The sequence below is a fragment of the Gekko japonicus genome, unplaced genomic scaffold (assembly GCF_001447785.1).
Source record: "Gekko japonicus isolate JY-2015 unplaced genomic scaffold, Gekko_japonicus_V1.1 scaffold1303, whole genome shotgun sequence".
NCBI classification, from domain to species: domain Eukaryota; kingdom Metazoa; phylum Chordata; class Lepidosauria; order Squamata; family Gekkonidae; genus Gekko; species Gekko japonicus.
Window position 1 is genome coordinate 329795 of NW_015161436.1, and position 22519 is coordinate 352313.

The following is a 22519-nucleotide window of genomic DNA, read 5'->3' on the forward strand; positions in this document are numbered from 1 at the left end:
AGACAGGGAAGGAAAGGGCAATCTATGGATGTGTGTAGGTGCTCACGCATGCAAGAGGTAGGGAAACCCTATCACAAGTCATTTCTATACACAACACACATGTCACGCATGGCGTTACTTATTCTGCCCAACTACAAGCAGGAGTAGATACTTTAATCTTGGTGAAAGGCAATAGGCTAAAAGCAGACCATATCTGAAGGCATTTTAGGTTCACATTTATATCCCACTTTTCTCCCCATCTGGGACTCAAAGCAGTGAAGAACATCATTCTCCCCTCCTCCACATTCTCACAGCAACCCTGTGAGGTAGGCCAGGCTGCCAGTTTGTGACAGGCCAAAGTTCAACCAGTGAACTTCCGTGGTATAAGTGGGGATTTGAACCCGGGTCTCCCAGGATCCCAGTCTGACACACTATCCATTATGCCATGCCAGCCAAATACATTATATATTATTTCATTAACTCTCGGCATTAGATTGCATGTTAGCCTATCTGGTTTTACACTGTTTATCCAATGAATCCTAAAAACATTTAATGTGAAGGCTCAGGCTGTTTATACTCAAGGATTTTTTAAAACTGTATTCACAAAAGGCAATTTAAGTATATTTCAAGCATTTTGAAAAATAAAGTATTCATATTTCAGTATTTATAAAGCATTTCTACACAGTTGTTATGAAATTATACAATTCTGATTTTTGTTTTTATAGATTATCTGGGCCAGCTGTCACTAAAAGCATTAGAAGGAAGCATCAATCAAAAGCACATCATTCCCTTCCCTCTGTCCCATAGCAACAAACTGTACACAGTTAAGTGGTTTGGCTCCTGCTGGAAGGATCCAATGCATCTTCTTTTTGGTTTCCTTGACTTGTAAATACTTTAGTGGTCAAGGACGTAGTATTTCATCCAAAGCAAGCAAAGCAAATTCGTACAGCATTCTGAAAAGAGACAGCAGTGAAAAGCTGTATGAATTGGACAAATGACTGGCAAACAAACACTACTTTCCATGGGGGGGGAGAGAGAGAGAGAGAGCGCACACATTATGTCATTTCTGACACTCTCATGCAAAAGGCTTGAAGTCAAATTCAAATTAATTTTATACCATTAGCAACATTTTCCACTTGATGTTTGTTTATGCTTATCTTCCAGCGTACTGATTTTCCCATGTAACAGCAAGAACAAAAACCATTAGGTGAAGAGGTGATTGTACCTCTCAGCTGATGAAAACTGCCTGGAACAATATGAGGCAAAGAGCATAGTATCTGCAGCCCCACATGTTGGAACGTTCCCATCTCTGCCCAGTACTCTTTTATCTTTTCTTTTTTACACACATGGGGGTACTGATCTAGAAAGGGTTCTGCTTAAGACAACACGTTTCCAAAGACTGTCCTTGAGTGAACCCTACCTGACTGTGAATCTATTTTAGAAACTTGGATAGCTTTACAATGAGATAAACCTGGGACAATTGGTCTCAGCTTTTATTACCTAGTTCTGAAGATTTGTTTATTACCCTCAAGAGATTCAGGAACAGCACTAGTTTGTGAATTGGATTCGTTGGCGTATTCTTGAATACAAAATATTAAACAGATTGGTACATTCATTGATTTTGCTCCATTGTACCTATTTGACTTACCATTCTTTTCTAAAGCTCTTGTGTTTTTTTATTTATTGTTGACTCAAATACAAATCAGCCAATAAAAAAACCCCTTGCATCTGATTGAATGTCAATTATATGTAAAGCTGAAAATTGCATTAAAAAGCAGTTCTGTCATACACTCAAATCCACCTATAAGCGTTCAGATTGTTTAACACTTGGATGTGAAATACTTGGATCTATTCTACTAGCGCAGGGGGGGGGGCGTTCTTTCTGCTGGCAAAAGGAGCCTTCTCCTGTTAAGACTCTTCTAAGCCTCTCGTCTCAGGGAAAAGCTCCTTTCACCAAAAGACAGCATCTGTTGAGCAGAACATATCCAAGGGATACAGCCCACATTCTAGCTAGCATAGATTCTTAACACAAAACTATTTCAAGGAAAGAGAACTTCCTTCCCAAAGTTTACCGTTTTGTGCTGCTGACGTCTTCCTTGGTAATTTCGCTGTATGTTGTGAGCTTCCCCTGAAGGGCAGATGCAGTATCTTTGATACAAGAAGGCTTATATTTACCTGTTCAAAAACATGAGCATATTGAAGACCCATTTAGCTTCACTTAAAAATAGAACCCAGTCTGTTTGTTGCCAAAATTAACATTATACATTATTAAGTAACAGTTCCAGAATCAAAAGCCCCCCGGCAAATGCTCGGCAAACAATTTTTTGGGGGGAGATAGCGTAGTATGTGTTAGCTGCTGAAGTTTAAAACATGACCAAGTATTTTGGCAGAGAAAAAAATCAACTGCTGTGGAAAAAAATGTTGGCAGCATGTTTCACTCAGGACATTTTTTTTTTTACTCCTGACATCACAGAGGGAAATACCACACAGCAAATTTGATAGGGAACACTTCTGACAACAGAACATTTGCACTAAAGCAAAGACTGACACTTTTAACTCTGATCTTGCCAATAGGAAGCTGCCATGTACTGGGCAGACCAATGCTCTGTCTAGTCTGTCCTCTCAGGTGGAGTCTCAGGCAGAAGATTCTCAGTCTTCCTACCAAGACCCTTCTAATTAAACATGTCAGGACAAAACCAGGCAGTTTCTGCATGCAAAGCACGTGCTCCATCACTGAGCTATGCTCGCTCCAAGATACCAGCTGAATTTATTCAAAAGCTTTTGTCAAAGCTTTCTGAATGCCCAAACGTCAGAATCTGCACACTTTCGGCAGATTAAGGTTTTTTTACTCACCTTTAATTAAAGCCACAATATACACAGCTGATGTAATGCTATGTATTCCGTCAAGTTCATCATTCACAATGCTTTCCATTAACTCATTTAAAAAAGATCTGAAAAAGAACAACACATGACCAAATATTCAAGACTCAACTGAACTATCCAAATAGAAATTCAATACAGGAGCTTACAGAGTTCTTATGTTTAACAGGCATTCGTAGAAGTAGTCATAAGTTCAAGATTCAGCACTACCCTCCAGGAGTGTGCAGGGAAAAAACTGGTTTTTTCCAGATTCAGGTCCATTGGACCCAAAAAACATCAGTATGTCCTGATATTCCCAAATCCCAGTATCAGTGATATTGGGATTTGGGTAAATAACCAGGAAACTCAAATATATTAGGCATTTAAGAATGCCCTCCTTTCACTCACAGAGTTGTGCCATCACTGTGGCACACCTCCGGGAGTGAAGGGAAGACATTTAAAAATGCCTTCACTCCACTGCCACAGCATGCCTCCTTTAGTGAGGGGAATGCCTTCTCCAAGCTGTGCAGCTGCAGCTGCAAGACTCAGCAATATAGCTGGCCCAAATAAAAGCTTTTATTCAGGCTAGCTATATCGGTAGCCAAATCAGACTGTCTAATCTGCATTCAGCTGAATAAAATACCTGAAAAATACTGATAAGGTATTTTCGGGGTATTTATTTGGTTTGGTTTATACCAACGCTCACCCCTACTGCCCTATACCCTTTTCTCTTTAACAGTACATAGCCACTTTTCCTTTTTTCATTTATTCAGTTCTAAAAGAATAATGAAGATCCAGGAAGAATAAAGCCCTGTCTTCTCTGTTCAGCTAGATAGTTCATCTCTACAATGCAGCTGTAGATGGATACCAAGCTAGACTCGTGACTCTCCAGAAAAATATGCTCTGCAGGGAAACTGGCTCTTTTAAATAAATAACTTGTATTTTTTTTACTTATTTCTTGTTTTTTATTCCATCCTTCCTCCAAGGAGCGCTTTCTATTTCTCCCCATGTAATCTATATTTGACAAAAATGGTAGTTCCAACAGGGAAAATGAGTTTTCTTCCAACATCATTGAAGGTTAATCACTGAATACTAGAGATACAACTGGTAATTTTTCAGTTAACTTTTTTATTAAGCCTGAAAGCAATATCTTTTCTAGTATCCCAACTATAAGCAGCCACTGACTACTGAAATCCTACACCACTGACGGAGCAGCAGTACGTACCCAAGCAGACTGTTTCCTAGAGGAAAAAAAAGTGCTCTGTATATAAAGTACCAAATATATTATTTGTGAAGTATCCTCAGTTTATTTAAGAAAACACAAAGTGGCTTTCAATAACACTTGTACACAGTAATCAGTAGAACAAAATCCAGAAACTCACAAAACAGAATCAGATTAAAACCCACATGGGTAGAGCAAAGATCTCATTCCCTAGGAGAAGATATCTGGAGAACACTGGTTTCTTTACCACATGGACAGAAGGGCTGCAGTGATAGGGCAGATAGCATATGAATTGGGCCATGTTGTTAGAACTGCTTTTCGTAGACAGGTAATCAGCTTACCTGATTACATTCACTGATTTAATCACTGTTCTCATTAAAGCGTATGAAAGTGGTGGAAGCTCTGAAAAAGTCTTAGGTGGTGTTAGCTCTTCTGAACTGGATACCTAAATACAGAAAATCAATTCAAACTATGATAATTACAAAGGCAAACCAGAAGTCAATAAACAACATGTAGAACAATTTTAAGGTGTTTTTCCTAAACCTTAACAGCACTACGGAACAGCCAATCCCTTTTTTAATAAAGCACAATATTGCAGTCATGAAGAGAATTATTGAGTATATGTAGGATAAAAGAAAGCCACAAACATCAAGCACTGAAGGAGCACTCAGCTTTTATTGCCAAAACACTTTTTGTGCCATTTGTGAGTTTAATAGCAAGGCCAGCTTAATTCTGGAGGTGGAGAATCAATGGCCACAGCACAGGGAGGACCACCCACTCCATTTCCCAGGCCTTCTATGGCCATTTGCCATTATCAGTTACCAGCAGCTGAGGGAAGTGCCAGCCCTCAGGTTTCTATTTTGCATAACGTTTGCCCTGATGCAATTCTGATTTCTGTTGGTAGCTTTAAGCATATTAAATGGAAAGGTGGACCACACATTTAATAACTAACTAAGCCACTGGTCTCCAACAGGTCACTTGTGAGCTACTGGCAGTTCACCAGCTGCTGCAGAGTAGCTTGTGCTTTCCCAGAAGACCCATGAGAAGGTTGTGTAAAAAACCTGCTCAAGGTTTTTTTAAAGCTTTTATTTCATAGGATTTTGCTCTGCTCTGCTTAGCTGGTAGGTTCATTTCTGGTGCTCTTCCTAGTCTATGCTTTGTTTCCAGGACAGAACAAAACTTGTTGCATACTGGGGAGGGAGGCGGACACTGGGAAGTAGCTCTCATTTAAGAAAATGTTGGTGGCCCCGGAACTAAACTAAGAATTAGAGGGTAGTGGGAGGGTAGAATACCAGAATGCCTTTTGGTGGTGGTGGTGGTGGGGTCTCCAAGAAAAGGCTTTGGAAACTGTGGCCCACTTGCCAAAGGGTGACATTGTCTTGAAGGTGTATGTCAAAGTGAGTAATCAATGTGAATTCTCCCTCAGAAGGCACATCAGCTGGAAAGACCCTGAAGGGGTTATTCTGAGTTGCAGGAAGGTCTAGCTGCCATGACCAAGATAAAGATCAAGGGTTCTGATCATTCTTCAAAGCTGCTTAAGAATGAAGGAACGCCTACTGGCCATCTCTGCATCAGAACTGACAGCAAACTACTGAATGGGCCCATAACGCCACAATGAAGGAAAGTATCACTACATGCTTTGAAGTCTCTTATTCTTCTCAGCTTGAGTTATGGTCTCCCACAGCCATAGGGAGGGGATGACAGGGAGGAACATCTTTGGCAGTTGTAGAACGTCTTAGCTGAGGTTTTTCCCCCTGCTTCCTGTTCCAGGTATAAATCTCAGAAGCATAGCCAGTGGAACAAGCTAATGGAGAGAGCTGAATGCTTTTAGTCTATAGTCATTGAAGAGCCAGCCCACTAAACCCAAGACCAGCTCAACAAGTAGCTGGTTATGTTGCTTGTTTTATTTATACTGAATTTTTGTACCACTATAAGCTGCATTGGGTCCCCTTTTGGGGAGAAAAATGGGGTATAAATATCTAAATAAACAGGCTTAAACGTTAAGTTATTGTCAGAAGGTCATATGGTCTTTGACATAGAATGGTTGCTCTTGAGACAATTTCTGTGAAAGCTTTAAAAACCTTGCCAAGCCAGTGGTCGACTTGTCTAAGGGAGTGGGAGTATGCACACTAATATACCTCTGTTCTCTATCCCCTTGACAAGAGTCGTCAAAGTGCAACTTTTTCAAGCACACTCTTGAAGTCTGACTGAATGGCTGGTAAGGATGCCATACAATATTTTAAAGCACTGAGAAATGGTCCAGCTAAATGTATTTGGATCACCACTGGACTATAGCTCAGAGACTCATTGGAAGGCATGACATGCTGAAGCTAAGAGGGTTTGGTCCATAAGCTGCCCACAGAGAAGGCAGCATGGGAACTGTATACAAGTAGCTTAAGATCTCTTCAGGAAAAACTATGTAAATCAATCAATCAATATGAGTCCAAGCAGACCACTTCACAATCTGGGATATTCCCGGAAACACCTTCCATATGGGTTAATGTTCAGGTGATCTGAGAATTCACTTGAGAAATACATCTTGCTCGCTTGGACCACGTGTGCCTCTCAGCGCATTTTCAAAAGCCTTGGTCATTTGTAAGACCTTAATGCAGTAGTTCCAACTGCATTGTACATATTAAAAAAGAGTTGAAGTTCTTAAACTCTGAAAAAGAAACCCATTTTATCTTAATCTCTAATAAGATTAAATAGGATTCTTTCTTTTTTTAAAAAAAGTTACATCTGCAAATAAGGGAGGCAATAAGCTTGAACTTACAGTGCTGTCCCTGTATAAAAGAGTGATGACCTGCATGTAACATCAAACATTCATTCACCCCTTCTCTTCCAAGCCCAAACATAGTTGACCTCTCCCCTTGGCCCTGTGTGCAAATGGAGCTCACTCATCAAGACAGTAAACTGAAATACTGTACCTTTTGCTGTAACATATAACCTGTCTCAACCACGACTGCAGCTAACAGGGAAGAAAGGACACCGTGGTGAATGACTGGACAAGTCACAGCGCAGCCCTGGACCACGTGTATGAATTCACCAAGAGGTTCCTGAACAGAGTGAATTAACTAGAAGAAGCAAAAGTTAACCTGTTAACTCTTTAGGAATTTTAAAGACATTTGGATTTTTTTTGTACTGTTTACTAGATCATTTCTAAGAGCAAGGAAAGAAGTTTATACTTCAGCTGCTTATAGCAGTTAGATATGTAAAGGCCCGGTAAAAACAAAAAAACAGAAAATTCAGAAACTATAATCAAGTTCACAATACAGAGAGTAACAATAGGCACAGAAATGAAAAATACCAGCTACCAGCTCAAGAAAAAACACTGGAACGTATAATCCAGAAAAAAAAGAAGGCTGATGGAAAGGACTTCTACTATGAGCTGGAAATACCAAAGCCAGGTAGCCTCTCAAGTGGCTTTTGATAATCAGTCATGTATCCTTCTGGACTGCCTATCTGGGCTGAGACTGGGAGGCATTGTTCTGCAGTGGTTCTGATCCTGACTAGAGGGTAGGTTTCAGAAGGTGGTGCTGGAGGACTGCTGCTCAGCCCCTTGGCCTTTGGTCTACCGGGACCTGCAAGGTTCCATCGTGTCCCCTGTGCTCTTTCATATCTATATGAAACTGGTAGGTGAGGTCATCCAGATATTGAGGCCTGGCTGTCATCAAAATGCGGATGCTACTCAGCTCTGTCTCGCACTTCCAGCTGATCCCAGAGAGGCTGTAGAGACCCTGAACCAGTGCCTGAAGGAAGTTTTGGAGTGGATGTGGACTAATAAAACAGAAGCTTAATCCTGACAAAATGGAAGTACTACTGGTGGAAGGACACCTGTTCTGGATAGGGTTGCATTTCCTACATGTCTGTAGTCTAGAGATGCTCTTGGACCAAGGCCTACTACTGGATAAGTGGGAGGCGGCTGTGACCAGGAGTGCCTTTGTCCACCTTTGACTGGTTAGTCAGCTGAGGCCTTTCCTGGGTAGAAACGATCCGGCCACTGTGGGGCATGTCCTGGTTACGTTTTGATTAAATTATTGCAAAGTGTGCTATATGGGTCTGCCCTTGAGAAATGTCCAGAAACCTCATGTAGTACAAAATGCTGCAGACAGGTTGTTGATCCACTTTCTATGGCTCACTCCAGTCTTGGCCCATGTATACTGGATCCCAATTTGTTTCTGGGCACAATTCAAGGTGCTGAAAGATCACCTACTCCTTTATGAACCCGGCCAACTGCTATGGTCATCTTTGAAGGCCTTGCTTTGGGTGCCCGCCCCTTCTGAGATTAGGTGGGTGCAACCCAGGAGAGGGCCTTCTTGATTGTAGCACCAAAATTCTGGACCTTTCTCCCAGGGAGATTCGTCTGTTCTCTTCTATTGTCATCTTCTGCCAGCAGGTGGAGACTTTTCTGTTTTCTTTGGTGTTACCTCAGTGATCCTCCTTCCTGATCATTAAATTGTTGTTTTTATGTATTTGTACATATTTTCACTGTTTTTATTCTAATGATTAGGGGTTGATTTTAATCATTTTACAATGTGATTTTATCACATATGTTTTAATTTATTTGTTGCCTTGGTATCTCTTGTGAAGGCAGAACGACAGGATATAAAATTTGTAAAATAAAATAATAAATACAGTCAGTACCTGAATTCCTTCTTCCCGAAGACTTCTGAGCCTGATTGCCAAACATTCTAGAACTCTCTGGAACATCTTCTGCATGTTGTCAAGCAGCTCAGCCACATGCCCGCTGCTATCTAGGTGATGAACTAAAGACGCTTCAACCATCTCTTTCAGAATGCAAATTAACACTGGAATGAAGACATAGCCTCCATCTAGACAAACAAAAGCCAAATTAAGAATAGAATACAGAAAAACAGCACGGCTGAAATAGACCAGTGGTTCTATTTCTCACTGTGGCCAACCATTTGCTCCAGCAGGCCCTAGTACACACAGAACAGAACAGTTGCTCATCCAGAAATAATGGGACTAAAGAAATACAAGAACTGGCTCTTGGTAGCCTGAAAAAAAAAGTGCCATCCAAATCTTATCAGTTAACAGTTTGAAAAGCATTTAGAGACCCTGCAGGACATATATGACATGCATTTTCCCACCATTTGTTGACTTTGGTATGTCATTGATAAACTCATCATGTCACAAGTAATTAACACATAGAAATCACTGCTGTAGGAAGAGGTGGCAGCTATGAGCACAGACAGCTTCAAGAGGGGATTGGATAAACATATGGAGCAGAGGTCCATCAGTGGCTATTAGCCACAAGGTATAGATGGGCCGTGACGGCTCAGAGGTTAAGATGCTGAGCTGCAGACCAGAAGGTCTGTAGTTCGGCAGTTCAAGACCCAAGTGCCGCATGACGGAGTGAGCTCCTGTCTCTGGCCCCAGCTCCTGCCAACCTCGAAAGCAAGAAATTGCAAGTAGATAAATAGGTACCACTTTGGGGGGAAGGTCACACAGCGTTTCGTGAGCCTCAGCATTTAGTCATGCTGGCCACATGACCACAGAAACGTCTTCAGACACCACTGACTCTTCGGCTTGGAAACAGAGATGAGCACCACCCCCTAGAGTTGGATTCGACTAGCTTTCGAGCAAGCAAAATCTTTATCCTTATAGATGGAACACTATGTCTGGGGCAGTGATGCTCTGTATTGTTGGTGCTTGGGGGGGGCAATAGTGGGAGGGCTTCTGGAGTTCTGGCCCCACCGGTGGACCTCCTGATGGCACTCGGTTTTTGGTCCAGTGTGACACAGAGTGTTGGACTGGATGGGCCACTGGCCTGATCCATCATGGCTTCTCTTTTGACGTAGTGGTTAAGTGAGCGGACTCTAATCTGGGAGAACCGGGTTTGATTCCCCACTCCTTCACTTGCACCTGGCTGGATGACCTTGGGCAAGCCATAGTTCTGATAAGAGCTCTTCTTGAAAAAAGAGCAGTTTCTGTCAGAGCTCTCTCGGCCCCACCTACCTCACAGGGTGTCTGTTGTGGGGAGGAGAAGGGAAAGGAGTTTGTAAGCCGCTCTGAGACACCTTTGGGTAGTGAAGGACGGGGTATAAATCCAATCTCTTCTTCTTCTTCTTATGGTCTTAAGTATATAAGTACTTGACATTATACACTTAAAATATTGGCATGGGGTCCTAAGCAACATAAGCAGAGTTGTGCAAAAGGAAAGGAAATTTGTGGCATCCCCCCTCCCATTGCAGTCTTCTGTGCCCTCTGAAACTGTGTCCCAGTGGGGCCCCGGGGGCAAGGGGGGGGGGGGGGCAAAGTGAGAGTCTGCAGTGGGGATCAGCAGAAATTGTCATACTCTCCTCCAATATAAATGCTGTTATACCAAAAAGAACAGCAACTTAGGAGCCAAGCCAATGTTTTGAAAAATCTTCCCACAGATTTCATTCTTTGTGAATGGCCTTAGTCCAGTTGCATTCCTAAAGAAAGCAAGACCTCATGAATCCATGCAAAAATAAAGGCAATTATCGCCTAGCTGGAACTCTTTGTTCTAGCTGCTTCTTTAAATTAGTAGAACAGTAACTCACAGTGTAAACAGCATACCTTTGCATGTGATCACAAGTGCCATGTTTAGAAGGTGCACTTCAAATTGCAGATCCCCAAGACCAACAGCTATTAAGTCCTTGCATACTGTCAGGTAAGTCTACATATGAAGGGATAAATGTTAGGCTTTATGATGATGAACATATTTAGATACCTTCAGCACACATTTGAATACAATTCAAATTATCTACTGTATGACTTTCTGATTATCTATTCCAGGCATGTCCAACTTCGAACAGGTAGCGATCTGTTTTTTCCGGCCAAAAGTGCCAGTGATCTACCACCATGTAAATAAAGTTTCAAATTAGTTTCAAAATAGATTTTAACCCACTACCACCACCCCCCCATTTATAATGCACTGTCTGTCATTTACCACCAAACAATCATAAAAAACCCCCAAACATCTGTCCAGCAAACCAGGAGACCAAGTGGGGCTGGTGATCTACCTCTGACCCCTCCACGATCTACTGGTAGATCGCGATCTACCTGTTGGACATACCTGATCTATTCTATTACTTTATGATCTGTTAAAGAAACTGAAGAATTCTAAGAAAATACCAGGTAAAGTTACTATTAGTTTTTCAACAATTGTAGTTAGCCATTTTTAACAGACCTTAAAAAAAGAAAAAATCCTTCATATTTCTCTCCATCCCCTCCATCCCCACCCCACCCCAAGCACCGCTCAATTTGTACAAGATGGATGGAAGTGAGCTCAACACTCGCTTTTACCTCCTACTGTCCTCTGGATTTATCTCATTTTTATGATGAATTTAGCACAGAGAAACTGACCATCAAAACAAAAAGGGGGAAAATAATATGGACCCTGGGGTCAAAATTCCAGCATCATAAATCATGTTTAAGGAAACTTACCTCTTAAAAATGCGTCTTTGCAAAATCTGTCAGTAATGTAGAAGCAGGCTTGAAATGAGGTGGTATGCCAAGGTTTGATTATGTTGTATAAATTGGCAATCCATAGTTAGAGACATTGCTCCACCTCTGGAGACCATTGCTCCAAACAAAAAGGAGTGCTGAGCAGATGAGAAATAACAGACTAGCAGCAGCACATTACGGATTGGCTATATATTTGGAAACTACAACCACGGCATGCTGCATTAGCTACACAGCATATGTAGAGGAAATCCATGCAACACACACGCTACCTGAATGACCAGCTGAGCAGTTTCATTGGATAGATCCAAGCTGCCTTCCTGTTCTTCTGTTAAAAAAGCTGGTAGAACTGTATTCTCTATCCAAACCCCCGTTTCCTCCAAATCTGAAAGGTAATCTAGTCCTTCAGAGGCAAACTGTTAAAAACACACACACAACAAATGATGATGCATTGTTTGAGGCATTATTTGTATTCATATCCTACCCACCCCGCAGACGGCCTCAGGGCAGGTAACATCATTATAATAAATACAACTGCAGTTTAAAACACAATATAAACGTCAAAAACTATGGGTACAACTTAAAACAGAAGTCAGCTGGCTATAAAAATTCTGGCCTGATGGTACGGGTGAAATAAAGGCCAGTTATCAGTAGGTGGGTGGGTGACAGCAACCTCAGGGAGGCCATATGTGGGTGCCCGTTGCCTCAACCAATTAAATTAAAGGAACAGTAAGTCTGAAGAACATCATCCACCTGTATGAGCCTGTCTAGAATCTGGTAAGACTCAGCTGGTAAGACTCGAATGAGAGAACTGTAATTACGGAATGAAAGGCTAGCAGAACCTGGGAATGGGCTTTTGCCATTGCTGCCCCAGACTCCCCCCCCCCCCCCCCCCCCGGAAGCAAGAAAGGTGTCTTGAGTGTTGGAATAAGACTGGCAAGACCATAGTTCCAATTCCCACTCGGTCACAATTTGTAGCCTGCCATGTTGATTCATTCTGCCATAAAAGTGAACAGGTGGCCTTGGGCCAATTACTCTTCCTCAGCCTAACCTACCTGGCAGGAACTGGGAGGGAGAGAAGACTATGTCAGCCACCTTGCGCTTCATGGAGGAAGATTTGGGATAGAAATACAACAAACAGAAAATATGTACAATAGGTAAGGCTGGTTTGGCCCATTTGGGCCTTCCAACATATATTAGAGACATTCCTTTTCCGGGCTGCAGTCACACACACTAAATAATCCACTTTCAATGCACTTTCCAACTGGATTTTTACGTGTGAACAGGCAAAATCCAATTCAAAAGTGCACTGAAAGTGGATTGAAAGTGGATTATTTCGTGTGTGTGTGACCGCAGCCTGGATGACCTTTGGGAACTGATTTTTACCTGCTGGGTTCAGACTGTCCCTGCTTTTAAAGTGCCTATTGCTGCAGCTTCTTGTTTTATTCTATTGTCTTATTACCATGTTAAACGGATTGTGTGTTTTGGCTGATTTCTTTTAAAAACTTTAAAAATTATGTTATTAAAAACATTTTATGCCACCTTTTCACTCAGCTCAGGGCCCTCCCAAGGCACTGAACAATCAAAAACATTAAAGTCAACTTTAAAATGCACACATATACAAAACAATTTAAATGTTTCACTTTTATACGTTATTCATTTTTAGTGATTTGATGTTTTCAATATTAGTGCCATTACTGTGTCCATTTATAGTCCACTTTTCCTTCTGGGACTCACGGAGAACCACAACTATGAGAAAAACTTTTCAATCAATCAATCAATCAATCAATCAGTAAGCCAAATACAACGATATAGCAACCTCGGTCAACTAGACAGTGGATTATATATAACACATTTCAATCTAGTCTCTCATAGCCAAATCCCATTTAAAGGAGCCAGGACTAGGAAGTGGGGAAGGCTGTGGCTACCTGAAGAACAAGGCAAGAGGGAAAATGTTATTTCCCCTTCCTGGCAAGTCCTTGTGAGTCCCCCTCCTGAATCCATCTATTTATAAACTGCCTTAGATACTGGCAGGGTATAAAATACAGAAACTTTTAAAAAATCTTGAAAGGACTATACCTTGTACTGCACATGAATACTTAATCTACAATAGAGACTGAAGGCTCTCAGAGCAGTTGTCCGATGAAAGCCAGGAAATCTTGTATGAGTTCCTCTAATATTACAGTCCAGAACGACCTGGAAAAAAGGTATTGCACAAATACAACTATGAAGAAAAGAGCTTGTGTATTGTGTGTTTAGTTTAGATGAAAGTGGCAACGATATCTTCCCTTCTTCTCACATTCCCACCCACAAACTAGGACCTCACTAAACTATGGACATTTGATGCATCTGAAGTATTTAGCAGACGTTCAAAGTAAAGATTATAATCTTACATGTGTTACTTGAAGTAAGCACTACTGAAACCAATGAGACTCATTTCTAGATATATATGGTGCTGCAGTATAAGAAGATATAAGACATAGAAGAAATAAGACACTGTCCCAGTAATCTAGACCCAAAATGACATGATCTGCTTATGACCTGTGTGTTGCCTGCCCACACACACACACACACACACACACACACACACACTTCAACAGTTGATCCTGATTGTGGGCCTCCAGACTGAGCAGGCCTCAGCATAGTGTGCAATCTGGAAGGAAAATTCCCTTGTGCCAGTATTAAACCATCAATACAATCCAGTTCTTCATTGCGAATACAGGGAATCTGGTTCGGAGCCTTGGACTATGAAACCTGTAAAACCTTCACAAATCCAAGACAGGACAACCCTGTCCTGTGCAAACCAACATAGGCCTTGGGCCACAAAGCCTGGTTCAGAAAGAGTCTCAAACTCACTTATTTAGTTTTCATCTGGCTAGCACTTTATGACATTGGATTCTTTTTAGATAGTTTAATTTAATTTATTTATTTATTTATTATTTTTTTATTTATATCCTGCCTTGCCTGCACAGGCAGGCTCAAGGCGGCATACAACAGTTAAAATACAATAAAACACAATGCATAAATGCAATCCCAATAAAAATTCCACATAAAACAATATACAAGTAAAATACAGATCAGTATAGATGGCGGTTGCTGTACAGGCCAGCATCCATAAGGGTTCTTAATGCTCATTCATCAGTGGTGGCTCCTAATCGAAAGCCTGGTGGAAGAGCTCCATTTTACAGGCCCTGCGGAACTGCAAGAGGTCTCACAGGGCCCTGATGTCTTCCGCAGGGCAGGGCCAGTTTGGTGTAGTGGTTAAGTGCGCGGACTCTAATCTGGGAGAACCGGGTTTGATTCCCCACTCCTCCACTTGCACCTGGCTGGATGACCTTGGGCAAGCCATAGTTCTGGCACAGCTGTTCTCGAAAAAGAGCAGTTTATGTCAGAGCTCTCTCAGCCCCACCCACCTCACAGGGTGTCTGTTGTGGGGAGGGGAAGGAAAGGAGTTTGTAAGTCGCTCTGAGACACCTTTGGCTAGTGAAGGGCGGGATATAAATCCAATCTCCTCTTCTTCTTCTTTAGCTATGTTAGAATTGTTTACTTATGTTTTATCCTTCTGTAAGCTGCCCTGAGCCTGCTCTGGCGGGGAGGGCGGGGTATAAATGGAATAAATAATTAAATTGTGTGATTCCCTCCTCCCTGGTTCTGCATTGCATCCAAACCAGCACGATGGCTGTGCTTCCTCTGAAAACCAGTCTTGCCAAACAGCTCATTCACATACCGCCAGACCACAGTTTATTTATTTATTTATTTATTTCATTTCATTTATACCCCCCCTCCCCGCACGCGGGCTCAGGGCAGCTTACACGGCTTACAGTGCAATAAAATATAACACATTAAAACAATTTAGGCACGCAAGGTGTGATAAAATTACACAATTTGAACACTTAAACACAGTTCAATCTTACAGGATGCATCGGTAGTTAAAATACCCACTTGTTATTCAATCTCACCGTGAGGTCAACAGAAAGAGGGGGTGCCATAGGCCAAGATGTTCCCAGTTGGCTAATCAGCCCACCCCGACGGTGCTGTTCTGCAGTGCACGATGGTGGTCATAGTGGCGGCGGCGGCTCCTACTTAAAAGCCTGGCGGAAGAGCTCCGTCTTGCAGGCCCTGCGGAACTGTAAAAAGTCCCGCAGGGCCCTGATCTCCTCCGGGAGCTCATTCCACCAGGTAGGAGCCGCCACCGAAAAGGACCTGGCCCTTGTGGCAGCAAGCCTGGCCTCTTTAGGTCCCGGGGTCACTAGGCGGGGTTGTGACCCCGACCGAAGTGCTCTTTGGGGCCTGTATGGGGATAGGTGGTCCCTCAGGTATGCTGGACCCTGGTCATGTAGGGCTTTAAAGGTAAGCACCTGCACTTTGAAGCGAATCCGGAACGCTATAGGCAGCCAGTGCAGCACTTTCAGTACAGGCTGGATGTGATCCCATTTTGGGACCCCCATTACCAGCCTGGCCGCTGCATTCTGCACCAGCTGCAGCCTCCGAATTTGCGACAGAGGCAGCTCCATGTAGAGAGCGTTACAGTAATCTAGCCTCAAGGTGACCGTCGCGTGGATCACTGTGGCTAGATCATCGCGGCTAAGGAAGGGGACCAACTGCCGCACCAGCCGTAGATGATAAAAGGTTGCTTTGGCGGTGGCCGCCACCTGGGCCTCCATCGTTAAGGTGGGGTCCAGGAGCACTCCCAAACTCCTAACCTCCAAAGCTGGCACCAACGGCGCCCCGTCGAAGGCCGGGAGTGGGAGCCCTAATCCCATGCCTCCCCGACCCAGGCACAGGACCTCCGTCTTCGCCGGATTCAGCTTCAGCCAACTCAACCTGAGCCACCCAGCCACGGCCTGTAACGCCCGGTGAAGGTCTTCTGGATCGGAATCCGACTGGCTGCCCAACATCAGATAGAGCTGGGTGTCATCGGCATATTGATGACACCCAAGCCCATACCTCCGGACAATCTGGGCGAGGGGGCGCATATATATGTTAAATAGCATCGGGGAGAGCACTGCCCCCTGAGGCACTCCATATTCAAGCAGGTGCCTCCGGGACTGCTGTTCCCCTAGCCTAACCCTCTGTCCCCTACCTTGGAGAAAAGAGACAAGCCATTGTAAGGCGAGTCCCTGAATCCCCACGTCGGCAAGGCGGTGGGCCAGCAGCTGATGGTCGACCGTATCGAATGCGGCCGACAGATCTAACAACAGCAATGCCGCCACACCGCCTCGATTCAGGTGTCTACGGAGGTCATCAGTAAGGGCAACCAGCAGTCTCCGTCCCATGCCCTGGGCGAAAGCCGGACTGGAATGGGTCAAGGATGGAAGCGTCATCTAGAAAGCCCTGTAGCTGTACCGCCGCGGCCCTCTCAATCAATTTGCCCAAATAAGGCAAATTGGACACCGGCCGATAGCTGGCCAATTCGGCCGGGTCCAAAGTTGTTTTTTTCAAGAGAGGATGGACCATCCCTTCCTTAAGTGCCTCGGGGAACCGTCCCTCTGAGAGGGACTTGTTGATAATCTCCCTCAAGGCACCTCAAAACCCCTCATGGCCCGCTTTAATGAGCCAGGAGGGGAACAGATCCAGGCAACAAGTGGTTGGGCGTACAGACCCGAGCAATCTATCAACTTCCTCCAGGTTGAGCCGGTCAAAGCTCCCAAAACCCGGCGAAGCCGTGCAAGGGGCCTCAAGTTCACGTACTGTATCAACTGTGGCGGGGAGGTCGCGGCGGAGCGTCAAGACTTTATCTGCAAAATAGGTCGCAAAAGCCTCACAGCCAATATCCAATTCCCTACTGTTTTGTCCGCCCTGAGGCAGAGCTGTCAATGATCGAATCGTTCTAAATAATTGGGCCGGGCATGAGCTAGCAGATGCAACCCTGGCTGCATAGAAGTCCCTCTTCGCAGCCTTGACTGCCACCTCATAGGATCTCATAAACGTCCTATAAGATGCTCTTGTAGCCTTGTTGCGAGCTCGGCGCCACCATCTCTCTAACCGTCTAAGCTCCTGTTTCATAAGCCGCAACCCCTGGGTATACCAGGGGGCCAGCTTAGAGCGAGGGCGCAGAGGGCGCCGGGGAGCGATCACGTCGATGGCCGTAGAAAGTCGGCTATGCCAGTCATCCACGAGCTCATCCAGCGAGCCGCCAGGGGGCATCGGATCCCGCAGAGCCATCTGAAGCCGCATTGGGTCCAGTAGGCTCCGTGGGTGAGCTAGAATCCGCTCGCTGCCTAAACGGGGTCGGGGCGGGACATTTGCACGAGCCTTCAGGGCATAGTGGTCCGACCATGGTACTGCTTTCGCAGTAATCCAGTCCACTGTAATCCCGGACACGAAGATCAGATCGAGCATGTGCCCAGCCTGATGCGTGGGGGTCGACACCCATTGGGAGAGTCCTAGCAACTCCATGGACGTCACTAGGTCCGTAGCCCGACCCGATGCCGCGTCATCGGCGTGGACATATAAGTCACCCAGGACTAAAAGCCTAGAGTGCTCTAGCGCCCAGCCTGATATGGCCTCGAGTGGGGACGGCAGGCTACTGGCCGGCGCGTTAGGCGGATGGTACACTAGCCAGATTGCCAAACTCTCCTCGGCCTCCAGCACCAGGCCAACACACTCTACGCCCTCGATCTCCACCGCCGGGAGCGCCCTGAAGGAGAAAGACTCTCGTACAAATATCGCCACTCCCCCCCCCCGCCCCCTAGTCCGAGATTGGTGGAGGACCGAAAACCCAGGTGGGGCAAGCTGGGAGAGAGCTACCGTCTCCCCTTCCCGCACCCAGGTCTCGGTCACGCAAGCCAGGTCAGCCTGTTGTTCCGTAATGAAGTCCCTAAGGACCATTGTCTTATTGTTAATTGACCTGGCATTGCACAGTACCACATCTAAGCCAAGATGGATAGGACCATAAAGGTGAGCTGTAGACAGCATACAAAGTCTTTTCTGTGTACACTGAAATGAACTGCTTTAGAGATCCACTGACAACAATGACATGCGAAAAGGGGTTATCTAAGAGAAAAGCAACCACGATCTGGAGCAACCATAAAAACTATTCTCCAACAACAAGTGATTTATAATAATTATCACACAATATTGAAGGAAAAGAAGCTATACCTTTGCCGTTTGAAGAACTTTCAAAAACTGGCTCAGTTTCTCTTTGGGGAGAGAGAGAAGACAATCCCGATTCATGTGATGAGTTAGTAAGTACTCTGCATAATCAAGTGCCAATTCTGGTTTTGATTCATGCATTTCTTGGATACGTACTCGGCGCTTAGAAGTCTCGTTACTCTAGGCACAGGTAGAAAAGACCCTTCATTGTTAAGCAGTACAAAGTGCTGAGCAAATGTTAAATAAGGCAATCAACTAAAAATTTGCATAAGCCATTTGAACAACCTTTTTTTATAGCATACCTCTCTTGTGCTTGGCTCAGCAATTATCCAATCATGAATTAATTCAAGAACATGGCCCACTTTCCCCCAACGACACAGGCAGTCTATTAGAGTAGAGTATTTCTCATCAGTAGCACCATTTGCCAGATTCCTCAGTTTAGAGATCACGCCACAACTAGAAACAATGCAAAAATTATAGTGGAGACACTGAAGCACATGAAAATCTCAAAGACTACAGAATTCAATACCCTTAACAGAATACTGAATAGCCTTAAAAGAATAAAATCTGTGCAGTACATAATTGGCAGAAATTTCCATCTACATTTGCTTTTTAAACTAAGACATACCTGAATGCAGGAATAGCAGCAGGTGGCATGAAAGATGCTAGGATAAGCAGTGGAGAGATACAGCGATCATCCTAGAAACAAGGAAGACGACAAATAAAATGTTACAAGCAATTAGTAATACCTTAATAAAGAAATCTATTCTAAGAAAGAGTACTATATGTTTCAAGCAAACTCCCTTTCATTTTCACAGGGGCAAAAATGGCCATTCATTAAAAGCACAGCAATATGAGGTTATGCCATCATCTGGGCCCATCGGCTTGGGCTGCCTTAAGTACAGTACAAATCTAAACATAAACAATAACATTAGAAACTGTAATAAAAATCTGACACTATATGGGAGGTTCAGTCTGGTCAAATGTCTTCACAACTTCATAAATACTTTACAAGGTATTATAGCTTTTAAAGAGTTCTGACTGAGAAGATTCACTCATCCAACTCTATGAGTGAAAACAGAATTATTCAGGATATATTCAGAGGCATATGCTAAAAGAGCAAATGCCCTAAAATAAGTTGAAGCAAACGCTGTCACTGGCATCCTCAATGTGAGAATACTAGAAAAACACTGTGTTTCCATGCAGCAGTCTCAACATTCTACATCTCTTTAGCTCAGTTCAGAAAATCCTTCAGACCAGAGTTGAAGAACTGAAAGCAAGCCAGGGATTCTGATACGGTTGCCTCGGTTCTCCCCACGGGACTTCACTTTCGTATTCCTGAAATCATAATTTGCTGCAAAGTCTCAGAGTTGAGAGCCACTTCAAACTGTGCTTTCCGCATCTGAGGGAAGGCCAACTATGATATTCTGAAGGACCATCTGAATGGCGGATTTATGTGGTCTGCTACCGGTTTGCAACTATGCAATAATAATATAAGTGATCTGAGGCAACATTCTTGCATTTCAAAGAGATGTCATCCTTTTGCTTATTCCTGCTACTGACTATCACACACACACACACACACGGACACACCTCAAATTTCCCATTTCTTACTCTGCTCATTCCTTCCCTTTCCCTGCCCCTAAACCCATGCCTGCCCTGACTTGGATGGCCTAGGCTAGCCCAATCTTGTCAGATCTCAGAAGCTAAGCAGGGTCAGCCCTGGTAAGTACTTGGATGGGGGACCCCCAAGGGAGTGCAGGATCATTACACAGAGGCAGGCAACAGAAAACAACCTCTGAACATCTTTTGCCTTGAAAACTCCATGAGAGTCACTATAAGTCAGCTGTGACTCGATGGCACTTCCCACTACAAACCCACGCCTATTTATGGATGACCTAAAACACAGAACAAAGCTTATTAGAGAAATATTATCGTATACACGTATAGCTTAAGCTTAAAAGATTTACCGTAAATGTTTTAAAATATTCTCCAAGCACAGAAGCAAATTTCCTGACTATATGATTTTTCGCTCCTTTGTTGCGATCGAGTACTTTATGAATGCTTCTCCAGAGAATTACAACAACCTCGAGTAAACCTCCCATGGAAGGTATGTCAGCGACAGACAGCACATTATTTGGCATCTGAAATGTAAATGTTTGAGGATTAGCATGTAGTTTGCTTTGAATAATGTGTCTCAGATTAGACTTAAAAGAAACAGAAGGAGACATTCCAAACACCTGCACATTTTAATACCAAAGATGTAAATTTAATTTCCAGAAAGAGAATGACATGAAGAAAGAGAAGTCAGTGGAAAAAGAGGTGTATAGATAGCAAGAGATGCAGCCGCTGGCAGAGGAATGAAAGAGAACATAAGTTGGCATTTAGGAATGAGTCTTCCCAATAGCTACAGAAGGCAATACATTTACTCTTTAACTAATTGAGTCTCATTGGAAGACATCTAGGCCAAATATACCAAACATATAGCTCAGTTTGGGTTTTGTGTATGAGTTGTCAGAACTCAGTGCCTAGGGCCACCTCAGACATTGCCAGCAGCAGCAGAAATGTTACACAAGGTACAGTGCCTGCCTCAGAACTGGGGGACCACACTAGAGATGTAAAATTTCCAGAAACCAAATCCATGAAAAAGAAAAACATTTCAAGGGGGGTATACAGAAATATATGCAATATTTACTTTCCTATCAAACCTAAACCTCCAAAATGAGAAATGTGACCCTTAGTATATATTCAGAGGGGTACAACCCTAATCCCAGAGACAGATTTTAAAAAAGAATCTGGCTGCAAACACATTTCAAATGAATGTAAAATTTCAAAAAAATCCGCTATTGTGATGCAACCCTGATGTCTAGATTATTTGACAAGGAATGGTCTTGACACAGTCTTCAGCTTCTAACAACCATAATTTATCAAGAGTCAGAAATGGAGGGGAAACAAAAGAACAAAAATATTTTGGAGAAACTGAGACGTGAACTAATCTTTGCTCTAATTTCTTCCAAAGAGAAAAAAAAATTCTATGCCTGCTGACTCCTCAGAACGAATCAACGTTTTTGTATTGGAGTGTGTACTGTTACATTCTTACACTTGTGTTCTCTTTTTCACTGTCTTCATCCCCACTGTCACATGCCTTTAATCGTTCCTGGATGCAGGCATTCACACAGCTCTGAATGGTAAGCATCAACTTTGCTAAAATTAAGGTATAAGTACAAAAGATTACTTGAATAATTTAAGCAGTGGACAACAGAGCTATTGATTTATAATAATAAGATTATAGTGCATTAATTTCAGATAATGCTTCATTTAAAATATTTTTTCTATTTAACATTTTCACTTAAATAACAAGAGAAAAATAAATCAAAATATGCTGCTTAGACATTTATACCTTATTGTTTTGTGATTTTAAATTATTCTAAGTCACCTTCAGCAAGTTTGTTAGAATGACAATCTACATACACATTAAAAAATTTAAAAGAAATTATGCAGATGTGGCCGCCATTAAAACCCTGTATTACTCAATGGCCATGCAGACCATGAACCCAAGCCCATGAGGCAGCATCTCTCCCCTCTTCCTTCTGGCACAGAATTCTCCAGAAGGCATTACTAATTGTGTAGGCATTTGCTATAAAAGTTACCTAACAGTTTTTTGCTGTTTACTCTATAGAGAACTGAGCAAAAGCAGAAGTGAGCAGACCGACAGACTTTAGTACTAAGTCTTAAATATTTATTTATTAATTAATTTATTTAATTTTCGACTTATTATACCGCCCTAACCCCTAGGGGTCTCTGGGCGGTTTACAGGAATGTTCTAAGAACTTTTTACCCTATCCTTCATTCTTAAGCATATTTAAACAGGAAGCAGACTCTCCAAGTGCAGATACAGAAACTTTTTCAAGA

General features: G+C 43.1%; 1 protein-coding gene across 1 annotated transcript in view; it reads right to left on the reverse strand.

The window, feature by feature from the left end:
* Positions 1-823: 823 nt before the first annotated feature.
* Positions 824-22519, reverse strand: part of NCAPG2 (non-SMC condensin II complex subunit G2) — a 52934-nt gene continuing 31238 nt past the window's right edge. Inside the window, exons 15-28 of the mRNA XM_015428985.1 lie at positions 21708-21811; positions 20578-20751; positions 19236-19306; positions 18910-19063; positions 18614-18787; positions 13592-13708; positions 11785-11928; positions 10625-10724; positions 8705-8886; positions 6988-7134; positions 4402-4505; positions 2833-2930; positions 2052-2154; positions 824-932 (exon numbers count right to left, since the gene is read on the reverse strand). Of these exons, the coding sequence (XP_015284471.1) occupies positions 881-932; positions 2052-2154; positions 2833-2930; positions 4402-4505; positions 6988-7134; positions 8705-8886; positions 10625-10724; positions 11785-11928; positions 13592-13708; positions 18614-18787; positions 18910-19063; positions 19236-19306; positions 20578-20751; positions 21708-21811 (1724 nt within the window). The 3' untranslated portion in view covers positions 824-880. The remainder of the gene's footprint in view (positions 933-2051; positions 2155-2832; positions 2931-4401; positions 4506-6987; positions 7135-8704; positions 8887-10624; positions 10725-11784; positions 11929-13591; positions 13709-18613; positions 18788-18909; positions 19064-19235; positions 19307-20577; positions 20752-21707; positions 21812-22519) is intronic.